The sequence below is a fragment of the Pholcus phalangioides genome, unplaced genomic scaffold (genome assembly GCF_987345545.1).
Source record: "Pholcus phalangioides strain wild (caught in Gottingen) unplaced genomic scaffold, Ppha-v1.0 ptg000009l_1, whole genome shotgun sequence".
Classification (NCBI taxonomy): domain Eukaryota; kingdom Metazoa; phylum Arthropoda; class Arachnida; order Araneae; family Pholcidae; genus Pholcus; species Pholcus phalangioides.
In genome coordinates, this window is record NW_028301602.1 from 33,256,646 (window position 1) to 33,283,397 (window position 26,752).

General features: G+C 32.4%; 1 protein-coding gene across 1 annotated transcript; it reads right to left on the reverse strand.

The window, feature by feature from the left end:
- Nucleotides 1-26,626, reverse strand: LOC149082853 (ribosome biogenesis protein bop1-A). The gene is made up of 18 exons (XM_089236007.1): nucleotides 26,543-26,626; nucleotides 23,641-24,100; nucleotides 20,952-21,035; nucleotides 17,335-17,486; nucleotides 16,014-16,128; nucleotides 15,737-15,838; nucleotides 15,543-15,647; nucleotides 15,258-15,368; nucleotides 14,537-14,698; nucleotides 13,233-13,313; nucleotides 11,623-11,692; nucleotides 11,348-11,480; nucleotides 8,598-8,704; nucleotides 8,291-8,481; nucleotides 8,020-8,197; nucleotides 5,976-6,060; nucleotides 3,921-4,028; nucleotides 1-253 (listed from the first exon to the last, which is right to left on the reverse strand). Exons 2-18 carry the CDS (start codon nucleotides 24,097-24,099, stop codon nucleotides 100-102), a joined length of 2,397 nt encoding a protein of 798 aa, XP_089092133.1. The 5' UTR covers nucleotide 24,100; nucleotides 26,543-26,626; the 3' UTR covers nucleotides 1-99.
- Between the last annotated feature and the right edge of the window lie 126 nt (nucleotides 26,627-26,752).

The window sequence follows — 26,752 nt, forward strand, 5'->3', positions numbered from 1 at the left end:
TTGTTGAAGAAAAAATTCAATGAAATTTTATTTTCATAGAGCATAGCAAATATTTACAAGATGACAATTTCTGTAAAAGATTTCCAAACACAAATAAATTCAAGAATACAATCTGACTGTCGAATCAGCTCCAGATGTAAAAATCCATGGACGCATAGGGTGGAAGCAACAGTCTAACACACTCAGTTCATTCACACTTTTATGGCCTCTGAGAACCTTCACAGGAACAATCAGAGGATTCTGCATGAGGTCGCTAAACAAAAAAAAAAAAACAATAAAAAATCAAATTTGAGAAAACTTACTAAATAATTTATATGTATCGTTTTATTTAACCCCTCACCGCTGTCATACCTACCCTATATGCATGATTGTATGCCTTCGTCATACGTACTCAGTACATCACAGCGGTCAACTGTATACCTTAATTTTTTAATCTATTATATTAATTCACGATCTATGCATGTTTGGTATCATTTGAAAGAGGAATAAAAAAAATGTGGCCATGTACAATAATAACCATAATGTTATTTTCATTTATAATATTTTATTGTGAGTGATGAACTTTTCTGCTCAACATGTGGTAATCTGAGATATTATAGTAAAAAACATGTTTTAACCTGTTGAGCAAAAATACTCTGTATAATTGAGTTAATAGTTTGCTAAAAATCAGATTTTTGGCAGTAATAGAAGAAGAAAAAAAAATTTAAACCTAACTTCACGTTAGGTTTACAACATGTACACACACATTCCAGCATGCACCAATTCATTTGAAATTCAGCAAAGCAATGTGTACGATGCACATGTACGGTTAAGTAGTAGCAGCTGATTAACAAATCATATTTTTTTTGTCTTTCCACATCTCCCAGATCATTCCGATCTATAATCAAACATCCAACAATCAACAAAACAAACATCCTATAATTAAACCTTGTCAGTGGGTGGAGTTTTCAAGTTCCAAAAAGTGGAAAGTGTGACCCTACCCTCCCTCCAAAGTGCGGAAAACTATTTCCGACCAACAATTGAGAAAAATAACAATGAAACGAACAATTCTTGAAATATATCAGAGCAATGTTGTAAAAATTTCTGAACTGGCTAATGCATGAGCGATTTCAAAAAATTAATTGTGATAACACAACGTAGTCGACTTATGCAGGGTTTAGCCAACTTATTGCTGAATTACAGGTTTCTTCTCATTGAATTTAATATTGTGCCAACCATTAGAATAATAAATGTCAAGTTATCCAGGTTCTACTGAACACCATTATATTTGATAAGCTTTAGTCTTTGAAAACTTTTTTCCACCCTTAAATATGAAAACTAAATTGAAATCATACAAATTCAAAAAATAAATTAAACTTTGCTTCCACATGAAAAATAAAACAAATTTTTCTTTTATAATGATCACTGTTAGATCGTTAGAACAGACTTCTCATTATAAGCCATTTTAATTTTTTTGCAGCCAGGTAATAAATTACAGAGCATTTTTACTCTATCTGCATTGTAAATGTTTTATTTAAACTTTTATATCATGTTCTGATACAGTCAAACTTTTTTAGCTTGAAATTGATGAGACTGAAAAAAAATTTAGATAAGAGTTTTTGCATAAGAAAGGAAAAAATTGCAAAACTTTTGATTGACAAAAACTAAAATACAAAATTTTACTAAACGTTTTAACGACCAATGCTTCCGATTGGGAACCTCTGTTTTATTAATAAGGAAAAAAGTTTTTTGTTCATGAAAGCACTTGGATTTTTTTTCTCCTGAAGGTGTGAGATTCCAATTTTAATTCACAAAGCGTAAATTTTAATCATTTCCACACATAAGCTATCAATTTCTATTTTTAATGAAGAATAAAATTTAATTTTTTTTGCTTTTAATTTTAATGTTGTTTCTATAGTCTCTCAGTTTGCTCAGAAAATGATACAACATTTCTACAGCATGTTCAGCATTCTTTACTTTCACTTTTTTCTAATTCCTGTGGATCATCTTCTGCTGTATTTTCTTTACCCGAGTCTGCCATACATTCAGCAATAATTTGTTTTGTAGCGAACTGCCAATTTCCAGAAAAATGGAAAATGAAAATTCAAGATTCAAGTGGTTTTTTTTAAATAATTGTTGTCTCCCAATGCTCTAAAATTCCATCTTCAGTATCGTTCTGAGAACTGTTGGAATTTGAGTGAACCATCAGATCTGATTCATTGCTGTGGCATTGCAATCCTTAGTCTGTCTGTGACACACAACCCATTTGTTCTGTTCAATGTCAAACCTCAATATGCTTATCAGCTTTGTGCATCTATGCTCTTGACACAGCTGTCTACTTTGGAGAATGAGAATTAGGGAGATTTTCATGAGAATATAAATTCAAAACAAAAATGAATATAAAAGGGATTTATGAAAAACAATGTGGGAATTTTTAATGAATAAAAGTAAAATTATAGGGAATTTTCCCTTATTCAAAAACGTGACACTGCCCAAGCCATCACTGATTAGCACAGTTGCCAATAATTAGGTTAAATTACCTTGCATTTCTACTCTCAAATCAGATCTCCCAACAAAAAATCACCATCGGGCCTAAAACAGGACATCCAGATGCAATGGGGCATATGGTTAAAGTAGATACAAGTTCTCTCACCCCAATTTTGAATGCTGAAAGAATGAACTGACACTGACTATTACTATTTGGCAAATTTTTCTCTTTCCCCCTTCCCCAAAAATTAAGCATTTTTTTGTTATTTGATGCAATTTGATGGCTACAATTTACATGGGATAAAAAAGGAAGTATTTTTCCAGAGTAAATTCTTTGGGAATAATTTTTTCCCCAAAAGTAGGGATTTTTTTATAATGCAAAAAAAAAAAGAAAAAGATGACATGACTCTCTGCTACCATATGAAGGTTTTAACTAGCTGTTGCGAAGATGAATTTTTGGAAAGAGAGAAAATTCAACTGCCTTTGCGGGGAGTGCACATGAGCTCCAAGGAAAGATTGAGAGATTTGTTGCCTTTGAAGTCTACGCTGTTCACCCAGAAAGGGAAAGGATGTGGGTTCGTTTCTCCACAAAGGCAGTTGAATTTTCTCTTTCAGAAAAAAAACACAACAAAAGGAATTTTGTGGTATCTTTTCATTAGCATTATGGTTTTACCTTTGAAATAAAGTTTAAAAAAAAAACAAACTTTGAGACAGAGGTGAAAATGCATTGATTTAGTACAGTAATTGCAATGTTTTTCTTTTTCGAGGTATGACGTTTCGAGAAAGAGAGGTTTGACCGCATTAAAAATTGAACAAGATACCAATCATACCATAACATACATTTTGCATAGAACTGGATCCATGACGCTGTAGAGAGCAAGGGCAGCTAGAGACAAACTTTTCACCAGTGCAAAACATCTTTCGCAATTGAAATTAGGCAGGATTACACTATAAATGTTTTTTAAAGGTTCTTTTTTAAAATTTGAAAAATTCAACCATTAAGATTATCTATTGCATTTGCACAAATGTAATCTATGAGCTTTATTGGTTGGATTTTCCAAGTTTTATAAAAGGGAGTTTATCAAACTTTTATAGTGTAATCCCAGCCTTAGGATTCCATCAAATACATTCTTCCCCTCTCCTGGTTGAAATTACCTTCCCTGCATCCTTAACTGACCCAATAAATTTTCAAGATATAAGGTACATATGTTCCATTACATCAAAAAAGTCTGGACCATAGTTTTACATGATCATCTCTCCCGTAACTTATATGACTGAATATAACTTCTATTTGACATTTTTAATGTTACAAGTAATAAAATTTGATGAGTAATGACATTCTTTTGTTATTTTCTGTTTGATATATAATTTTTACAAAAGTTAAACTTTTTATGACATTTTATTCATAAATCAAATGAAAAGGTCAAATACAAAAGCACACAAATATTAATTACCTGTAAACCATCCCATGAGATACTATTACTGATCCATCATCAGAAGAAGAAGCGAACAGAGGGTATCTTTTGTGGAAATCTACATGGCGAATAGCTTTTTTGTGATACCTTTAAAGAAAAAAATCAGATTACAATAAATTTGAATACTGATACAGTCATACATTAAGGCAGTGATTCTCGAAGTTTCAGGGCTTCCAAGGACATCACCTAAAACTGTCGAAGGCATCCCATTATGGCAAGAATGGTGATTTATTTGCCTGTTCATTGGTTAGAACCAGTTATGATTTACTCGAATCAGAGGGTTGTCATTGTGATGAGGATGCCAAAAATAAATACAATTTATAAAATAAATAAAAGTGGACAAAAAAAATTTGTCCATAAAAGAGGGGTGACCATTAATCAGGGGTTTGAAATGATATATTTATTATACAAGGGGAAATTTATATTTGGCTATAAAAGAGGGGTGTCCGTTAAGAGGGGTTTTATTGTACATTTTAAAACCTCAAAGCATCAATATTTCAAGTAACTTTAAATTAGATTATTGAGCAACCTGCATCACCTACTGTCTATCAAAGAATCAAATTGTTGTACAGAAAGTTCAATTAAGAAAGGAAATTCCCATTCATTATTTAGAATGAATTGAAAATAAAATACAGTAAAACCTGTCTTCAACGGAATCCCAAGAGACCAAGATTTTTTTTTCATTGAACACAGGTTTCCGCTTAAGAAACGTTCAACTGATATAACACGTAAAATAATGTAACAATCTTGTGTGATTGAAATAAAATAAAAATTAATTAATTGAAGATAAAGTAAATTATTTAAAAATAAAATAAAATAAATAATTAGTCCATAATTACTAAATACTCTATTCAGGTTTTGACAGCATCTATATAAAATTCCAATCTACACTGTTTTTCTTTTAAAATAACATTTATGTTCTTTTTAACTTCTTCACAAAAATGTTCAATTAGGGTGTCAGTGTCTGTCTCGCATCAGGTTCAGTTCGCACATTATCGTCTATGTTTATGGAATTCTCAGTATCAGGGAAGTAACTACAAATTTTGTTAGGGAAACAGCAAGATGATTTTGCCGCCCCTACCTTGTAAAATTCAATGATTTCATAAAGGTGTTTTTGCCTCTCTAATTAATTCTGGTCCTACTCAGCCTTGAGATCGATCATGGAATGCACACAGCTTGCATACAATTTTGTGAGTCTCGCATATAATTTGGAAATTCAACTGTTATGCCCATATTTACAGACAGCGTTTCCATTGTCTGTCATCCATTTCGATCCCTAATCCTTTAACTTGTAGTTAAACTCTGTGAATATGGCCATCAGACTGATTTCTTCTGTAGAATAGCCTGCTTTTCTGAAAAATGTTACATTTCAGAAAGCAACTGCCTTACTACATATGGCTTATCAAAACCACAGCATCAAGTACAGAAACGGTTTTTTGTGGCTGCAGATGATTTAGAACTTGCATCGACAAGCATAGATTGCATAAAAATTTCGGTGAAGCACTTTAACGTTTTGAATGATCCTTTGGTTGCCAAACACTCACATTGTTTGCGTGAAATTTTCCGTTAAAAGGTACAATTTTCTTTCCATTTCCATGTTAGACAGGTTCCATTTAATCCAGGTTATTTAATGTGTACTTTGGCATTGAAATCACGGGACTACAATTTTTTTTTCCATTGAAGACAGATTTCAGCTTTTTACAAGATTAAAGATACGACTTTACTGTATTTATATAAACAATCAGCAAATTATAAATTCATTTTCATGGATGAGACTGGTAGCATACACAAATTCACGAATGTATTTTTGGTTCCTTTCAGCTTGTATAGCCTAACAACTTTTTTTTTAAATCAATCTCCCATCCCCTAAATGCTGTAATTTATGTGCGAGAGGAATTTTTTCACCAACTTTTGATTTCTTTCATGTGAAATATTTTATATCTAGAACAATGTAAAATTTAGATATGGAAAAATATATTTTAAGTCATAAGGGAAATAAGAGAAAATAAAAAAAAATCTGGAAGCAAATTATACCTCAGAACTTTGTATGGCTTTGCTGAGAGGTCCACATCAAACCAGTTCAACTTACAGTCATAACTCCCGACAATAATGTTATCACCTGAAAAAAAATTGCAATTAAAACTGAATTATATTAATTAAATTTAAAAGTTGATTCTCTACAAGTGATAGGGGTTCTTGAGAAGCTTTCGAGAAGTCCATGAGCTCAGGTGAGAAAGCGATTAAATAATTTTTATATTATATAGGCTATACAACGTTCGTCTGAAAAAGGGGTATGTAGCCTAATACCACATTTTATCGACAAAAGAGATCTGTGGAATAAAAAAAAAAACATTGAGAACCTTTACTTCAGATTATTCGTCTATCTTTGAGCCAAACATAAATCCCGCACATCTGTTAACACAAATGAGCACAGGGGTTTAAAGAATATACAGGGTTAGCATAAATGAATATAAATGAATGGCACAATTTTAAAAATTAATAATTTCAAAACTATTGCACATAATATAATCAGTAATACATAAAAACAAAGAGAATTTCAAATTTGAAAGTTTTTTTTTTTTACAGTTACAAATGTGAACCTTTTGTTACACAACCAGCAACTAAACTATAATTTAGTTCATTCCGCACATTTTGCAGTTTTAACACAGGCAATGGTTTAAAAAAATCACTCAAAATGAAGGACTTATATTTTTTAAGTCTAGTGAGTGTTTTTGTCAATTGTTTATAAACCGCCATTGTTGAAACACTTAATGGACTTTAAAAATGCAACAGTGCTGCATTTTGAGCTATTTTTTTATATTTTTAAATCAATGACTATAACTGCAAAATGTGCGCAATGAACTAGATTACAGATCAAATGCTGGCCATGTTACCCAAGTGGTGTGGTGATAAGATGCTCGTCTACTACCATGAATGTTGCCATCATAGTCCTAGGTTCAAACCCGAGAGAGGATATAGATAAGATATTTTCCTTAATGAACTTGAGGCAACCACCGATAGATAGCACCTTCATTTCCAGCTCATCTAATTAATGTAAGTAAATTGCAATATGGCCAGAGTTGGTGTTTGGTGAAAAGTAGTGATCATGCTTCAAAAAGTTCACACATTGAACATTTGCAACTGGAAAAAAAACTTGGAATGCTCTTCTTTATTTTCATGCATCACTGATTATATTATGTAAAATAGTTTTGAAAATATGAATGTGTGTTTAAATTGTGCCATTTATTTATTGCTTATACTGTATTAAATATGCACCAAAGGCAAAATATCCTAATCTATCCGAATTATCAATATGTATATTTTTTTTAACAGCAAGAATCAGAGGATGAAAAAGGCAAAACAGAATTAATTCTTATGTAATTCTGTTTTACTGAACATCCAGAACCCACATTCATGAAAACAAAAATAGCAAAATATACAACTTAAGGCAGAAAAATATCACATTGATCATCTGATTGTCATTAAAAGAACATTGTACAGAGGTGGCTTAAAGATACAATCAAAGGTTCTAGTCCCTTAATAATGAAATATTAGATACAAATAAGAAAGTTTGTGACCACAATGGACCACTGCCAGTGCTGAATACATGATAAAGGTCTGTGATTCAGGATGACGAGAGATCTTTCAAGTTAGAAGATTTGTGGGATCACTGATTATGAGGAAAAATTCTTGGTTGATGTCATTACAGCGTATGCCCTATAGAAGATGATTGACTCTGGTAAAGATGTTCTTTGTTTTTTTCATGTTTTCTAGCAATCTTTGGCATAGAATGCTGTAACTACCAGAGTTTTTAATAGATTTACCACATTTTCCCAGCGTAAACTTTTTGAAACTAGTTTTCATAGCCAACAGACAGGTTCGGGTTCGCAAGCCACTTTTATTCTCATTCAAGACAAAACACAAATGATAGGGACAGAAACTTATGGCAACATTTAGATGTTTATAAGTAAAAAACAGTAATAAATCAGACATTAGAACAGTATTGGAAAAATTTCAATGTTTTGTCATGCAAACATGTGCAAAAAATGTAAAGAACTACAAAAGTCATTATACTGACCCATAGGGTGAACTGCAATACTTGATATCCATTTACAGCTTCCTGCTAGCTTCTTTATTAATTCCTGCTTCAGCAAATTATATATGCGAATAAACTTCTGAGTAGCAACAAAGAATACAGGCTTCAATGGATGGAAGCAAATGCTCTGCACTTTACTAGTCAATCTTTTGAATGGAAGCTGAAAAATATCAGAAGAGCAATTTGAATCACAAATGCAAATAACTTTGGTCATGCGAGATATAATAATGCAAATCTCACATTTCACACTTACCTGTGAGGCATTTTTGGACAAGCAATGAATAACTATGTCTCTACTCGTGGTTTTATCAGTATCAGTCATCACTGATGCAAAGTAGTCTCCTTTGGCATGCCATGTCACTTGGCGAACATTTTTTGGATGTTTTATAATGAACCTGATCCCACTGAACCACTGCTTCTCATCTGGCTTTATCCACTGTATATCTTTACAAAAATAATAAAAAATAAAGAAATGAAAGCCACCAACAATGTTGGGAAATTTCTTTCAAAAATTTAAAGGTAATCCAACAAGGTCTACCTGTAATAATGAGTTCATTTACCTATTTGTTCAGAGTTCTGAACTTCTAGCTGTCGGAAAAACACATCAGTATTGCTGATGACAACTTTATCACCAACACTGGGATTTATTAGCAGAAGCTCTTGGCCACTGTAATCAGATAATGAAATTATTGAACCACATGGAACATATTCATTTCAGCAGCATCAAAATTTAACTATATAAATACATTTATATAACTCTCCCAATAATTCCAAAAACTGATAGTAGATATGCTTATTTTTACATTATACACATTAAGTGTGTTTAAAAATTGGTTTAATTACATCTCACAATAGGTTTATTGCAATTCAATTTTCTCTTTTCTTTTCGGATGAAGAAATGCATACAAATCTTGGCATTAATATTTTCATTTTCCTTATTATTCGTTGCTTTATTTTTCTTTTAGTTCAAATCACCGGAATGATAGTAAAGTCGAGCCCAGAAATAATAAAGTTCACAGGAATGTGAAAAACATTTCCCACATCAGATATTTGTCATAACCAATACATGATAAATACTTGAGTTTAATAAGCGAAAGCCACTCAAAATAACGTATCTCAACCTATGGTAAGCAAAGATAGGACAGATTTAAAAATTTAATAATAATTAAAATAAAAATTATTAACACATATAGCAAATATTAATGGCATTCACATAGGTTGAAATAAAACATTAGAACCCATATACTACAAGTCAATGGTTTTTAAAGTGCATGTCGCAGCTTCCAGAGCGTCACCAACTTTCATCAGAGGCAAACTGTTGATATTGATGTGTGGTCTACCTGTTTAGCGTTCTTTATTAGATTATTCTGGGCAGCTACAAATTAACGTTTACTGTGGCAAGGGAACTGCAGATGGTAAAGGTTTAAGAACATGGCTGTAAGCGTCGGTCAGAGTAACATAGACATTTTTATGGTCCTGGATTTTTTGGTCCCTCTAATCTCATTTGAACCTAGAGGTCCCCCCCCCTCCCATTTCTTTCTTTGTCCTCCTGAGGCAAAATCCCATCCATAAATCTTTTGCTGTTGCATGTAATGGAGATCCATCAGTTTGTCTGTGATCAACTTTGGTCATGTTTTTCCACTAGTTCTTAAATGTCATGTCCTCATTCACCTACAGTACATGGTCTTTCCTAAAGACACAATCTCTTTGACAACTGATGGTTTTTATTCTTGAACTAACCCCCCCCCCTCCCCACCAAAAAAAAAAAATGAAGGAACATGCTTTGAACAACAGAATTATTTTTTTTATAAATTATGAATTTTATTATTATTTAAATTTTTTGATTTTCAAACCTCTGAATGTTACAGATTCCTGAAGACCATTTACAGAAATTAGATGTTTATAATTATTCTGGCTCTGATCTGATTGCCACGCTACCTGCTGGACAAGGAGTGCGAAATGCTGATTACATTATTTATGTTAAAAGCAGATACACATCAATGTGTGAACAAGGGGTATGGATTTCATCACATTTATTCAAAACAAGCAGACCTTTTTGTATAGCTTGTTTATTTATGTGTGTTTTATTCAGAATGACTGAGAAACTGACAAACAAAACTGTGGTTATGCTGATCCCTCTCTATTCCAGAGCAGTTCAAGGAATTAACAGATCCAGCACTATTTGTAGCTTGATGTAGCTATAGATGGTGCAGACAGAACATGCCCATAGTCTTTTCTGAATAGTATAGTGGTAGTAGTTAAAATATTAATAATCAGTTAATTATTAAAGCAATACATATGCATACAGTAACAAATAATTTAATTAAAATCGTTTCTAATTTACATACCATTAACCACTGAAAAAAATTATTTGAATATTTTTTGTAGTCATTTCTCGAATCTGAGAAAAAACCTGAAAAACATTTCTTTTTTTGTTTCTGAAGATCATACAAATGGTAGATTTTCGAATTATATGTTCTCCCCATAATATTTGTACTTTTATTCCATTTACCTTCTAAGCCTTTTCAACTTTCTCACAAAAACTAAAAGCATTATGAATCATTTGCAGCTTGTACTTACCACATAACATTTCATGGCGTTCAGAAATGCACTTAAATAATCACAGAAAAAAACAAATGGAGCTGTTTTTGGAGCCCCCAAACCAGAATGTTGTGCATTGTTCTGCAATGAGCCCATGACTAACAGGAAATGTTTTGTGGGAAAAATTTCAATTATAGTATTTTCTACACTTAAATTCTTCCAGATTATTCTGCAGCAGCACTGATCGTTCTGCAACGTATGTCGCAGATTTCAGTATATTCTGCTGTGGGGTTGGAGCAAAAGTTTGCTGTAAAGTGCAGAGAAATGAGATGAAGAAAGAAAAGTTCTTTTGATCAAAGCTGACTTTCTGACATCAAATTCATTGAGGCACAAAGTTGTCCTCACCATTTCCCAGAAGCCCAAAAATAGCAGTGGATACCAACATTAAGTGACACAAAAACGGAACAAAATTACCAATGTATTAGAAAAAGCCAAAATAGAATTTGGGTAAAGGAAAAACATCACAAGTACCCCGCCAAAAAAGTTGTTGAAGTGTCTGGATTATGTATCTGTCCAGATGTGGGAGGTCCTATAGTATATAAAAAAAATTTTTTTTGTCACTTTTGGGTAACTTGAAGAGGATTTTTTAAAAGAAAAATCCTTCCTTTGGTCAACATTACCATTTGTTATCATATTCAAGTGATATGGACACCCACAGGGTTTCAAAGTATTAGTATTAAATAGTTTACTATTTATTGCACCAACTTACACAGCAGCTAAAAGCAGACAAACTGATTCATTCGGACACCAGGCAAGACCTGAAATAATTGCTCCAGCCTGGAAAGTGCAAAGACATCTGCCAGTTAGAACTTCCCATACTTTGATAGTTTCATCATCACTACCTGTTAAAACATATATATGCTAAGATTTAGTGACTATATTGAACTTTTGAACAAATTTTTGAATAGACTTTATTACCAAAGTAATCACTGTAAACAAATCAGTAATTTCATTAATTCTGCCAAAATAAGCATGATTTCATACCAGATGCCAGGAACTGCCCTAGTGGTTCAACACATATGCAGCGTACCATGTTGGTGTGGCCAGTGTAAACCTAAGATGAAAAACAAAGTATAATGTAACAAAACATTAAAATTGAATTTCCTTTGTTTGTAAAAGAATTAAATATTTGTCATGGATGCTTGAAATATAAAAGAAAGAAGTTAAAAACAAATTTCAGTTTGTTTTGTGAGTGAACTGTTCTATATTTATAATGTCTTCCAACTTCAAGGAGATGAATGTGAGCAAATCACCCATTTAAAAAAATAGTCTCTCCACATACAGCTCAATGGCAGGCTGCTACTGTGCAGTTGTATGATCATAGTGATGGATTCACATTGTGTGGAACAGGGTTTGAACCCCACCAATGGAACAGTGGTGGTTGACTGAAGTTTGTTTTCTGTGGTTCCCAACTTTGAGGCATGAATGCAAGCCAGTATACCAGTTGAAATGTCTACAGAGAACAACAGACCTACAACGGTATAGATATTCAGTCATAGCTGCGAACTTTGAAGAATGAGAGTTAGAGAGATTTTTGCACGGATCCAAATTCCACACAAAAATGAACATAAAAGGCATTTTTAAAAACAATTCAGGTATTTTTCATCAATAAAAGTAAAATTGTAGGGATTTTTTCTTATTCAAAAACCAACATTCTGCAAGTCATTGCCAATTAGCACCAATTCATCAATCAGTAGCTCAAATTACCTGCCATTACTACTCCCAAATCAAATTTTGCTTAGAAAAAATCACCATCAGGCCCAGAACAGGACATACATACACCATACAGGACACATACTCAAAGCAGATAAAAGCCATCTCGTTAATTTTAGATGTCAAAAGGAAGAATTGTCACTGACTGATTGGCAAATTTTGTCTTCCCCGAAAATGAAACTTTTTTTTTGTGATTTGATGCAATGGCTACAATTTACACCAAGGCCGTGACATCATTTCGGGGATAAAAAAAAAAACAAAAGCTTTTCCAAGTAAATTCTTAGGGAATAAACCCCTCCCCCCTGCAAAATTAGGGACTTTCATAACAGTCAAAATTCTGGAGATATATGAATTTTTTGGAGTCTGGGAGATGGAGTAGGAATTCTGGAGCCTCCCTGAAAATCTGGAAGACTTGGCAGCTATGTTCAATCATTACACTTTACCCATTGTCTAATATTGATGACAGCACTAAAACACATGTGCAACACTAGATATGCACTAATACTGTCAGGTACACATGCACAATTCTGGCACAACTTATTTGGTAGCAAATCCCCTATGGTGATAAACCACAGTTCTGCTCAGTTTGAAAGAAAGAATTTAAGAATGTGAAGGAGGAATAAAAATAATGTGAGTGATAGAACACAATTCAAATACACAGAGAGAATTGGTGTTTATGATTCAGGAAATACTTTTCAATAAATACTTGTCTGACACTTGGAGTATAACTGAGTTTAAAATATTCAATATCTAGTCTATAATTCTATCATTAATAGATGTTCTTATAGTATAATAAACATTGTAGTTTGAGCCAATCTACATGGGGAGGGGGATATACAGAAATCGAAACAATAAAAGGAACACAACTTCGAATAACATACCAAAGCCTGCACAGTTGGGAAAGGATGCAAATCTCTTGGTTTTGGTAATTTTGGTATCAAATCATTTGGATCAACATTTGCCTATAAAACAGAAAAAAAAAGGAAAAGACTATATTTCATTGAATGACGTATTTTATTTCTAACAAACATTAATCAATTTTCAATAATCATGTAAAATTTAAAATTCCAGAGGTATTTCTCCAGATTAGATAACTAAAATTACAATTCTTATAATTTGATTGAAGAAACATTAAATGTATTATAAAAATTATATAACTCCCCTATAGAACCTGGATAACTCGAGATGCGGATAAGTCAACATATATTTTTCTCATGGCTGGCATAGAAGTAAATTCAATGAGGAGAAGGCTCTTTAACTCGACACAAAATAGCTAAACCCTGCTTCAGTCAACTACGATTCACACTGTGCTACCACAACTAATTATTCAAAATTACCCGTGGATTGGCCAATGTGAATAAATTTTCATAAAATTCCTCTCACATATTTTAACAATTCTTCACTGTCAATTTATACAAAATAAATGCGCTGCTCATTTGCAAATAAGATTTTCACAAATATATATATTTTATATAATATATATACACTTATGCTTTTTCGCAGTAATTCAATATAATTCAGATATTTTTTGCGGAAAATTGCACATAATTTTTTTTGCTAATTTGTAGTGATGGAATGGAACTGTTTAACTGTACATATAAGTACATGTGTATGACATAAATGATGTTTCAAAATTGGGAGTGAGATGAAATTAAACCTCACTAACTTGACATCCGCTCAAGTCGACATGTTAATTGATATTTTTAAGATGTCAAGTTATCAAGATTCTCTATATAAGAATATTTATTTGGTTATTCCTTCCAGAAATACCACATTTACTTGAATCAAACACCCACCCTCCAAATTAAGCCTGTTTATAGGGGTGTCTGAGAGAATTTGTTACAACACTGGAAAAACCAGGTAAATTTTTGCAGTAAAGGGATTAATATGTGCATCAGATTACAATAAATGCAGTAATCTAGTGGTTTTCAAACTGTGCGATGTGGCACCGTAGGGTGCACAGCTGAATTACTGAGGGTGGGGGGGGGGTCTTACTAAATTTTTTAAAATTTAATCAATCAAATTAAACCTGGAGAAATCAAAAACCTGGACAAAAAGAAAAACAATATTTTGAGTACCACAGATCTAACCATTCAAACAAGTTAAGAATTTCAATATTAGCATTATGAACATCATTAGTTGTAGATACCAGATTTTTAAACCAAAAGCAATATGAAAATCTTACCCTCATTTTCCTCTGTCTCGGACAAAGATACAGATCTAAGCACCTTTCAAATCGCTCTTGAATGAAATTTTGATACGATGGAACAAGTCGCAAACAGGAATACGTTTTTGGAATGAAATTGATTTTCCTCTCCTCTGGCTCTTGTGATTTCCATTTCTCCTCCTTTTTGAAAAAAAAAAAAAAAAAGAAGGAAAAAACAGAAAAAAAGCGAGAGAACAGATTGTTAGACAAAGAATCTTCATGATTCAACACCCAACCTCTAAAATAAATTAACATAATATAAATAGCAAGGCTTGAAAAGTGCCAGGTAAGCATGGCAACAAAAATTGGTACAGATGCCTATATTTTACAATGAGTAATTAGTAAATTGTAGTCAGAGACCAAAAAATTTCCAGAACTTATATGACTGATGAAATACTGCTAACATGAAAAAGGGTGTACCTCCTGGAAAAATTAAAAGAAACATTATTTCGTTTTATTTTTCTTGGAAAAAATATGTGGACTCCCGAAAATTTTGCTGGTCCATTTTTCTTCTTTCAATTAATCAAGCCTTATAATACAAATATTTTTAATACTGTTTGCGTGAACTTCAAATGTTTTCTACTATCACAAGATTGGATTATTCACTGCAATTGGTTGGACACGACCATTTTGAAGGAAGAAAAAATCATCTTGATGGAACAGAGTAAGCACAGTGATGAACATGAACAAATAATCTTACTTCTTCTTCTGTAAACAAATATTCTGGTGGTGGGTTATATGATTCTTCATGGCCAGGGAGTTTCATTTTAGGAGCAGCTATATGATGCTGCATTCGTTTTGATGTAGATGGCTGCAAAATGAAAACGGTAAAAGTTCAAATATATTAATAAAAATATTTCTAGCAATTCAAAGCTACAGTAACTGCAATAACACACACAGCCTGATTGTTTAGACAATTGTGAATTAATGACCAAATTAAGTAATGGTAAATCTACATATTTTAAAAATATTAAAAATATATTACTGCATCTTTGTCCCACAGCATATAAAAGTTGTTCTTGTCTTCCTTCGCTTTTGGAGCTCTGGGTTTCAACCATCCCATCTTTATCGCATGAACCAGCCTCCCAACCTGATGATAAAAAGTGATTTATTTTTTATATTACAGCTAGGCAATAGGAATGGGAAAATAAAGATTAGGTATGAAAATTAAATATATACCTTTTGTTTTTCATTTAGAGATGGTATGAAACTCCTTTTGTGTTCAGGTCTGTTGCTCAAGGGATGTTTCATCACTTCATATGTGAAAAAGTCCTCAAATGGCTGAAAGAACCATAAATATAAAATTTATTTATAAGAGAACTAAAAAAGATCATTAGAAAGATTATAATCATTATTATTTCAAGCATTTAATGTAACAATTCCAAAATTAACAATGGGTATGATCAAAGAATCGGTAACAGCAGAATTGTGACGTATTTATAAATTGATATAATACCTGATATATATCTCTGTCAGAGGGATAACTACCCCCTTGAATTCTCTTTATGATGTTAACATCTTCATCACTTAAAACAACCTTCTGCCCAGTCATCTTGTCAATAACTGTTCGCCTGCATACAAAAAAAAAAATTGATATTTTGAAGGAATTTTCAAAAATTTTAATTTAGCAATTCAAGTAGCATTAGACATAATACATAAATTGTTATGTATTATGTCTGCACATAGGCTGCACAGGTTGAGCTTGACAGTTGTGAAATTACAATTGGATTATACAATTATGTATGGTACGAGCATAAAATTATTATCAGCTACCAATGACGGCAATGCTACAATAGTAATTTGAGCTGTTTTTCTTTCTTTTTAACAATTAAGATTCTATGAGATAGCTCAAAAACAATATTGATATTAAAGATAGGTGATGCAGCTTGGATTGTTCTCGGTTAGTAGGATCCTGATAAATTTAAAAACAGAAAAAGTAAAGTGGGCAGTAAATTAATAACAAATTCTTAAATATATGAGAATTTGATATTGTAATGGTCAGTACCTCATGTATTTCTATGTTGAGACAGGGCGGGCCATGTTCTGGTTAGGAGGAGGAAGTACCTCATGTTATTGTAAGCACCCAAAAACTACTCAAAATTGCTAAAAACTAAGACTTTTGAGTGCATTTGGAAATATAAACATACTTTCTGAAAGTTGTTATGAAAAAAAAAATCTGAGTTATGAATATGAGAAAAGTGTATTTAAATCAAATATTTCACTTTTTGTAACCATTTGCTAACAAAAGAAGATAGGAAAATGATATAAAATAAAATTTATGATGTTATTGGTGAAATATTATCAAGTTCTGATGATGACTATGAAAAAACACCAAAATTGACCACAAATAAACACTAACAATAAATTTTACATTGAAAGTATATAGCCTTAACGATTTGTGTATGAACTTTTCCCCCCTTGAAATGTTTACCTTTGAGATTGCTAATTAAAAACAAGATTGCAAATTAAAAACAAGATTGCAAATTTTTTTAAATATATTTCCTTTTCTGAAATTGTAATGCTCTGAACTTTCAAGAGAAGCAATCAATCCCACTGGAGTGAAGCAGTAGAAAATTAGAGAAAAGAAATCTAGTGTGTCTCTCATGGGTATTCATTACTTCATTATATCCTTATAAATCAATGGGATTTGATATTTATTATAATAAAAATATGATACGACATAGCTAATTTTTCAACAAAGCTTCCCCATGACTTTAGTAGTGGGTTTAGCCATATACAGATTCATTGCAAATATACTTAAATGATAAGAAACTAACCAATAATTCGGATCATCAATTTTCTTCAGAAAATCATCAATTTCATCATCTTTCTTTGGCTTCAAAATTTTTTCTCCCATGAGATTGTATCCAATGTGTGGATATTCATCATACCAATTCATTGGGATGTTTCCAACAGTGTTTCGAATATCCTGGAAAAAAATTCAAAGCATGAGACAGGAATGCAAGGGCCTTTAATATGATTAGATAAAATTATAGCTACATATATTTCATAATAATAATAAAAAAACACATATACGGGGAGAAGAAAAAACAAATTGTCCGATGTAGTTGTATTACAATCACAGTAAGTTTGTAATGAACAAATAAAAAGGAGGATTTTTTTTCCCAATGCATTTTTTTAAATTTCAGTTGAAATCACCTTACAGATTGTTTAAACATGAATAATTGCAATTTTACAAATTACTGGCAAGGTTTAATTAAATTATACTTAAACAAGAATTTTAGTATTTACATTCTCAAAGTGCAGTCTGCGATGGTGTATTTGAGGCAGTAAGAAGAATTGTTTTTACAGAGGAAAAAAAAGTAAACCAAACTTTTTTAAGTTAATTTTTATTCCCATTAATTTGAAAAAGTATTTTTGCCACCCATGAATATAACAAAATTTCATTCCAACATGACTCAGCACTATATATTAAACACTAATGAAAAAAATACAGGTTATGACACCTGGAACTCCCATCTGAAACGCCAATATATCCAAACACAACCCTGAACAGAACGTCAAATAGACCAAAAATCTGCATGGTAGCTGCAGCAGTCATGGAGATCAGCCATGATGTGTATATATATGGGTGATTCTCACGAAATTGGCCTAAATTGTGTCGCCAGCAGTTTACATTAAATACTGTATATTTGACGCAAAACTTTTTTTTGCAATCTTTTATTTATATTTGTTTCTTAAAATCGTCACTCTGTTTTTAATTTTTTCACAAATAGATTTTTAAAATTTTCTTGAACAAATTTCCATTTGTTAAAGAAATGTCTTTCTTATGGATGTCCCCAGCTCATTTTTGAAATTTTAAAATAACTTATCCTAAAACCAAACTACATTTGATGCTCAATATAACAACCCCCTTCATCCCGTTGGAAACAGATGTAATATTAGGAGGGTCGTTATTTCGAAAGTAAAACATATATGATAGTTGTTCTATGAAAACATATTAGACTTACTACTGGCCATTGCAATGAAATGGTCGATATAACGTTGAGTCATTATAACGAGTGTCAATTGTATATTATTTTCTTTCCAATATATATTTTTAGGAGCAATAAACTCTGACATTTCATTTTTATTATAATTCTAAATTTTATCAATAGTTTATAGACAAATGAAAATTTTCCCCAGCTGTTTTTCTTCCATTCATGACTTTTGGAAAACATTGATTCAAATCCTACAACACCAGTTGCCACCCATCAAATTTTGTGCTGAGAATATTAAGGGAAAATGTACCCATCACTTGAACCACCTTTAGAGAGAGAGAGAACCTCCTTTTAGAATCTTAAATTAATTCACAAATCAGATTTATTTGGGAAAAAATAGACGAGTGATTTTATGAAATGTCTTTCTCCTGGCTTTTTTCGTGACAAATGTACAGACCTGCCAACCTCAGAAGAAAAATCATACTCTATCCCTGAAAAAGCATAACGTGGCCCGTTTTCCAATTTACAGCGGGGAGGATAAGGGGGGTGGGGGGTACCTCATACTAAAATTTATTAGGAAGAAATCATAATTATAATCAGAAAAAGTAATTACTGTGTGAGAATATATATGGTTGGCTTAAAAAAAAACATTCTCAGGAAGACAACAGATCAGTAAAAATTTGTTCTCATCCATCTTTTGACATTTTTGCACTACTGTTTTATCTAAAATGAAATATGATTTCACTCACTGTGACACACAGTCCCCTGATCACGTGAAAACATCAAAAAATAAATAAAAATCCAATAAATGAATGCTGAAATGTTAAAAACCATCCAATATTCATAACTCAAAATTTAACATTTCAGTCACCTGAATGATTGATATTAATAGAACTTTATACAATAGAAAAATATCGCACTGGAATCAAGTGCATTATTTTTTGTTGAAAATTTCCAAAAATCTTGAAAACTCTCAACCTTAGTAAATAAACAATAAGAAGTAGTTCTATATTTCAGACATGGTGAAATTTTGACGATACTCAAATATAGAAAAAATAATGGTTTATTGTTGTAAATCTGTCGAAAATGCATGAGTTATGAACTCAATTTTTCGCACAAGTTCATTTAGAAAATTCGGATGGTATGCAAATTTCAGAAAACGATTGATTCATCAAATGGATGCTGAAAGATTGGTGCATCACTCAGTATACTGTCCAATGCAGAGGCGGCTTGAGACATCGTTTTGGCGCATAAGCCACACCAGTAAAACTGCTGCAAAAACTCCCAGTGGTATTTCAGTTTGTCACAGCACTGGAATTTTTTGGCTAGGTTCCGTGGAATAATGTCGACCAACAGACTATCGATGATTCTAACACCAATCAGATTACGACATAAGCAGGGAAACATCAATATTACCAATTCGGTAAAAAATCATATTTTTAGAAGCAAAAGCATGTAATAATATTAACTTGCTAAAATCATAACAGTTGGCAGGTATGAATATATAATTGAAAATTGTTTTCACCTTACCATATGTTTCAGTTTAGAAACACCTATTATTTCTGAAAAGCATATTTTCCACATGTTTGGTTTTTATCAGTGTTGGAAAATGTGCAAAAATGCATTTCCTCCTGGCATTAGCTAACAAGAAGCAAGGTTTGATCATATATTAGAGAGGATAAAAATAAAAAATAAAAAAATTCAAATTTCTTGGTCGCAACATCAAGCTGCAGTAATGTTTCATCTAAAGACTTTGCTTTGAGAGTGCATTTCGTGCTCTAGCAAAAGAGACAAATGAGAAATCTGTTGTCCTTTATAAACTTGACGAAAAAGGAGCGAGAAACACAAATAATAAAGAAAGAAAAATACAATTGAGAGTATCAGCGTTTGTCCAAGTTGAAAATGAGCTACCAAAATATAGGTAGAACATGTTGCAATTGTCAAGTGTAGATATCAAGTTAAATGCTGAAGCAGGCAAATGTCTCATTGGATTTGCCCATCTCTTAACATGGTTGAATTTAATTTTTTTTCCACCACAAATTTTTAACAAATGTCATTGCTAACTATATTTCATTTATTAGCAGGTAAAGAAGTTCCCTAAGAATTTTTTTATTTTATTTTTTGGTTGACATTTACTTTTAGAACTTTTTATTTTTTGTTATACATCATGTGATTCACTACCGGTGTTTTTTTTTTTTTTTTTTTTGGTGACTAAACTGAGAAAATAAGGTACAAAAAAATCTTCATTTTACATTTAATATTTAACTATATGTTTTAATATTTAATATAATATTTTATATATATCATATATATAAATATTATAAAATATAATAATTTAATACATAACTTAAGAACACGAAGCTGTGATGTGAGAGAGAGAGAGAGCTGACATTAATTGCAATCAATATAATTTGAACACATATTAGCTAAAATTGAACATAAGAATTGAATACTTCTTCATCTGATGAGTCAAACTCATATTCATCTGTTTGTTCCGGTTTGGATTCAGTCATGTCACTTTTCAGTCCAGTCTCTTTCTGAAAAGATTGAAGTATATACATTTTAAAAAATGAAGACTAAAATTTTCTTGATGAAGCTTAATTTGCAAAAATTTTTTTGAATATTGTGTGTACTTATAAGTGGTCAACACCAAGATTGGGTTTTTACCTGGGCATGGTAAAAACTAGGTATTTACTGGCAAAAACATGGTAAATACACATAGCATGTCAACATAGGGGAACTGTTTTTAATTCATTTATAAGGATTAATATGTTTAATCAATAATTTATCATTATTAGATAGTGTTATGATATATGAATACAGTTGGATCTCTATAGCTGGCTACCAGAGAAGAGGATAAACCATGAAGAAATTATATGTATAACTAGCTATAATACCCGGCGCTGCCCGGGTTTTCTTCAATGAGAATTTTTGCATCAAGTGATACCTTCCTCTTTCTTTGAGGGACATGCAAACTGTGTTCAAGTTAACTAATATGGCGACTTCCTGGCGACTCATGAAAGAAACAAATCTAGATTTAAAGAAACGATTTCTTCCTCCTTTTTTAAGGGGTGCTAGGTATTTTGATCCCCTCCCCTGAACTTGTGGAATTTCTTTGATGTACTTTACGGGCCCATAATTAATTTTAAAACATCCTAAATTACATGAATTTGTGCAGTTGAATATCAAAAGACAATACAGAAACATTAATTTTCATGCTTAAGAAGATATAAATAAAAGGGTGAAATCAATGTTATTGCATGGATACCCAACTCGAAAGTAGGTCCGGCTAATTACTTCATATTCAATCTCCTGGGCTTCGTATATAAGTATATCGTATTCTAAGCGAACTCAATATTTCAAAAATTGAAAATTCTATACAATTTTTTAAATTATTGATGTGACAGAAACCCCCACTAAATTTCCGCATTTCTACAGTAAAATCGACAATTTTAACACTGATTTCTATGAGGGGGTCACCCTTTTCTTGACCCTCAAAACGATGCAGGTGATGATTATGACGTCATTCAAAAAACCTCATTACTGGGAATATTGAAAAAGTGGCAAACCATTACAAAGGCATAAACTATTATATAAATATATAGTAACAGGATTAGAGAAGTGACAAACCATTGTAAAGTCATATACACATCTGAAACGCATTGCTAGGGAACCACGGTAACCAAAGTAAACATTCGGAAAGTGATTGTTGAGACCCAAAAACTATTGTTGCCCGACAGTTTTTCGCCTAATCGATCTAAAATTGTAGATATGTATAGAGAACATACATACATACACACACACACGCACACACACAGACAGACAGACAGAAAATCAATTTTATATATATATATATATATATATATATATATATATATAGATAGATAGATATTGATAATGTATATACATAAATATATAAGTTTCTGCTTCATTTCCATACATCAGTAAAAGAAAATATGGATAAAACCACAAGAATTATAATTTTTAGTCAGAAATTTCCAAATAGAAAGTAAATAATGCATCGGAAATGGTTTTTTCTTTTGCTACCCTATTTGTACAAAATCATGCACAGAAAGCTTCATGGTTTAATGAAAGCTTTATAGTTGGTTTTCCACAGGAAAGTTTTAACTGTTGCAAGTCTTGTAAAAACTACCAGACTGTTCATTCACCAATAAGGCAGGGCTTGACAAATCAAAAAAAACCAAAGTACCAACCAAATATTAGGACCCGAGTGCAATAATATATAGGACCCAAGTGCAATTTTTTTTCACTGAGCTAGTAATCACACAGAAAATTTCAATTGCCAATATAAATTTATTTGCCATGGAGACCTGCCATCTGAGATTAAAGTCCTGCAATAGGATATTGCATATATATATATGAAACGCATATAACTGATAAACCATAAGAAAAGTTCAGAAAACGTATGTCTTAATTGAAAAGGAAGACAAAATTGTGACTTAAAATTATGCATTTTCTTCAGGAAAAGCAAAGAATGAGTAGATAAAGTCTTTTAATGATGGCAGAAATTTTTTTCCCTCTGAAGGGCTTTCAGTGAAGGCAGTAAAAACCGCAAGTTTTTCTTAAACTGGTAAGTACTGGTCCCACCACAGGGACCTGGTTAACACCAAGTGGAAAACTTACTTGGCAACAAAATAGAATGTTATATTATAGATTTCCAAGAGTTTTACTTTACTTATGGACATGGATATTCATAACAGCAGCACATTGTGCCAATATTATCAAAGATGAACCATAAAAAAAATTGGATCATCAACTTTGTTTTGAAAATATAACGAATATATGTTTAATAAAACAGCACTATCACATTTGTTCATAGATTATTTTAGAACTCATGAGAGTCAAAACCCATGAGAGAGAGAGAATAGAATTAATTTTCCAAGCTGTAAAAAAAAAAGAATGAATAGAATCATTGCTCATGACTAATAAAACTTTCACAAGATAGCTTTCCTGAAAATAAGTTGAGGAGTTTCAATCAAAATGTGTAGAGTTCCAAGGTAGAGCTGAACTATACAGGGTGTCCTAAAACTCTAATGCCTGCGCACATCAAGACAAACTATTGCAATGAAACAAATATAAAGAAAAATGATTAATGTAAATACATTAAGACAAATAACATACATCTTTTAGGCGATTCTTTGCATTCCCAAGGTTATCTGCAGTGCCAAAACTTTGAATGTTATGATATTCATCTTCCAAGTCATCATTTTCATCTTCTGCGTCATCATTTTCAACTTCAGACTCCTCATTTTCATCTTCTGCATCATCATTTTCAACCTCTGAGTCCTCAGTTTCATCTTCTTCATCATCATTTTCCGAGTCATTGTTTTTAACTTCCAAGTTCCTATTTTCATTTTCTATACCCTCATTTTCAACTTCTGAGCTATCATTTTCATCTTTCACATCCATGTTTTCTTCTTCCTCCTCCTCAGAACTGCTAGTCTCTTCTTCATCATCTTCTAAACCAGAATAAACACTAGAGTCATCATCAGTATCACTATCAACAAAATCAGCCAGCTTTTCCTTTACACTCTTCTCAAACTTGCTCGATGTACTTGCTTTTGGTTTCATTTTTTCCATCCTGTTGAAGGGGAAAATAAGAATAAATAAATGGATGAAATCGAAATTACATTTGAAACACCAAACACATACTTGCAAAATAACAGTGAAAACTAGTCTTCCAACTATAGTTAAATCAATTCCAACATACACATAATATGGAACATTAAATACTTAAATCTAATTTGAATATTGACCAAGCTCGTAATCTGTACTGCGGGAGGGGAGCAGCTTTAAAAAATACAATAGGAATGGGCAAAAAACTTGAAATATATACATACATATACTCAGTATATGTTCTCTCCCCCCCCCCCCCGGGAAAAAGTTGAAATGATGTGACTGATATTGACAATTCAAATAAGCATCCATAAGACCACCCTTGAGAATCCTAGCACAGTTGATACATCAAATAGACACAGGTCATGCCTCCAGGATCGTGTACTAGGAAGGGTAATTTATTTTATCCGATTGAAGAATTGGGGAGTACTCGATAAAGATGTGGGTGCGATGCCATTATATAATGTCACTAAGAATATCGTCAACAGAGAGTGTTGGTATATTTTATTATAGGGGCATCTGAAGTGTTTCATACCTGTGTGTGCCTGACTTTAGCTGTGCGTGGGAGATTTTGATGTATAAATGAATTCTGAGGGTGTTCAGATCCATGCCAAAACAGAATTTTGCCAAATAACTCGATAGCCACTTTTTATTTGAATTACAGAAGTCGTATCCTACTTTTCTACCATCTTATTTACAAAAGATGGTGGCAACACTCCATTCAACAAAATTAAATGACACAATGAAATTTAAAACAAGAATAAAAAACGTGAAAAAAAATGATAGAGGGAAAACACCACTTAACTCTGCGAAGTATTTCACTGTGAGGGACACAATGGTTCATCACTCATTGCGACCAATCACGAGATGCATTGAATTCCTTATAATATATCTAGTAATGTAAGGTTTGTTTATAAGCTCCTGGGCAGGCCCATGCGTTAAAATGGTACTGCTCCCCACCCTCAAAAAGCGGGATATCAAACATTAAGCCTTATTAAGCCCAAACCATGATTATTTTCATAAAATATCATTATCATGGAACCGCTCAGATTCTTTGCCTAAGAGCCTTTGCTTATATATTGAGGGGGGTGGGGGCACACATAGCCCTAATTTCTCTGAAACCTAAGATTTTTCCATCTACTATTGTTGATGCCATTGTAGCGCATCAAATACCCGGAATTTCGGAAAATTTGTTTCACGCATCCTGCAGGACATGCTCTTTCCTAGTTCCAAGAAGAAAAAAGTATAGAGAAAAAAAAACTCCCCAACTTTTCCAACCTTCTTTTATTTCCTTATTTTCACAATCCATCACCATCGCACGATCTTGAAAAAGTGGTCTTATTACTTCGTATACTGTATAGTATCGATATGCACGCGGGTTGTTGTACAGAATTCTCAAATTTCTGAGTTTCTATTTCCCCTGTGGATTTTCTCCCCTTCGATTAGGGGTCATTCAAGTATTACGTCAGCATCGAGGTGGGGGGGGGGGATTTGAAGGTTGCTTACGACATCAACAACCCTTTTTGAAGATATGAAATATTGTAAGCTGCTGATGAAATTTTGCTGACAAGGAGGGGGGGGGGGAGGTGGTCAAAAATAGCTAAAAATCTGCTTACGTAGTACTTGAATGGCCCCTTACATACTGGAAATTGTGGTATTTTCACTGCTATCTGCCAACATTCAAAGACAGCGTCTATACAGGAGAAATTTGCCTTGTTTTCACAAGATTGCGAATGCACATTTTTTGAAAAATCTTTACTAAGTAGAAAAAATGTTCTGAATGAGAACGTTATAAGCAGGATCAACTGTATATTTGTTTTCGATTTATTACATGTGCTAAATTCCATATTTTCAATTCTCAGAGGCTTTTCCTACTAGTAGACAATGAAAGTAAATGAACCTTTGGATAGAACATTTTTTTATCGCGAGGAAGAAGTCGCCAAAGTCGTGGTGGACCATACTGCATCTGTTCCATGAATTATCTATTCGATTCACAAAGATACCTCCTTCTCCTACCCAGGACATGGCCCTTGGCTCTGTCTCAACTAAGAGATATAAGCAGGTGAACAAAGACCTGAGGCATGCAGGAAAAAATTCACCCAGTGCATTATGGGGAAAGGGGGACCAAATATTTTTTTCAAGAGGGACCCACTTCCACACAAAAGGGACCCAGGTAAATTATTGTACATATAGTACCGCGTAATTATAGTACAGCGGCACATCTCTATATTGTCATTTATCAGCAACATGCGGATTCAACAAGAACACACGGTAACGTTGTAAATTATTCGAAAAGCTGCCAAGTTCAAATTGGAAAATAAAGCACGATATATTTACAAGACACAGCTGTAATTATATTTTCTACTGAAAACACAACTATAACACGATTATAAATTTAAAAACTTACGTCCAGCACGTGTATACACTGTTTTTACACGAGTTCAAGACGGCGTTGACTCAACTAATTAAAAATATGAAGCTTGCGTGTGAGGGTTGCCTGTTTCAAAGGAATGTGAAGAATCATTAATTATAGAATCAATATTATCAAATATAAAATATTAATAGAACAAGTCCAATAATTTCATTTGAAGAGGTTTTTCTCATGATCGACAATTTT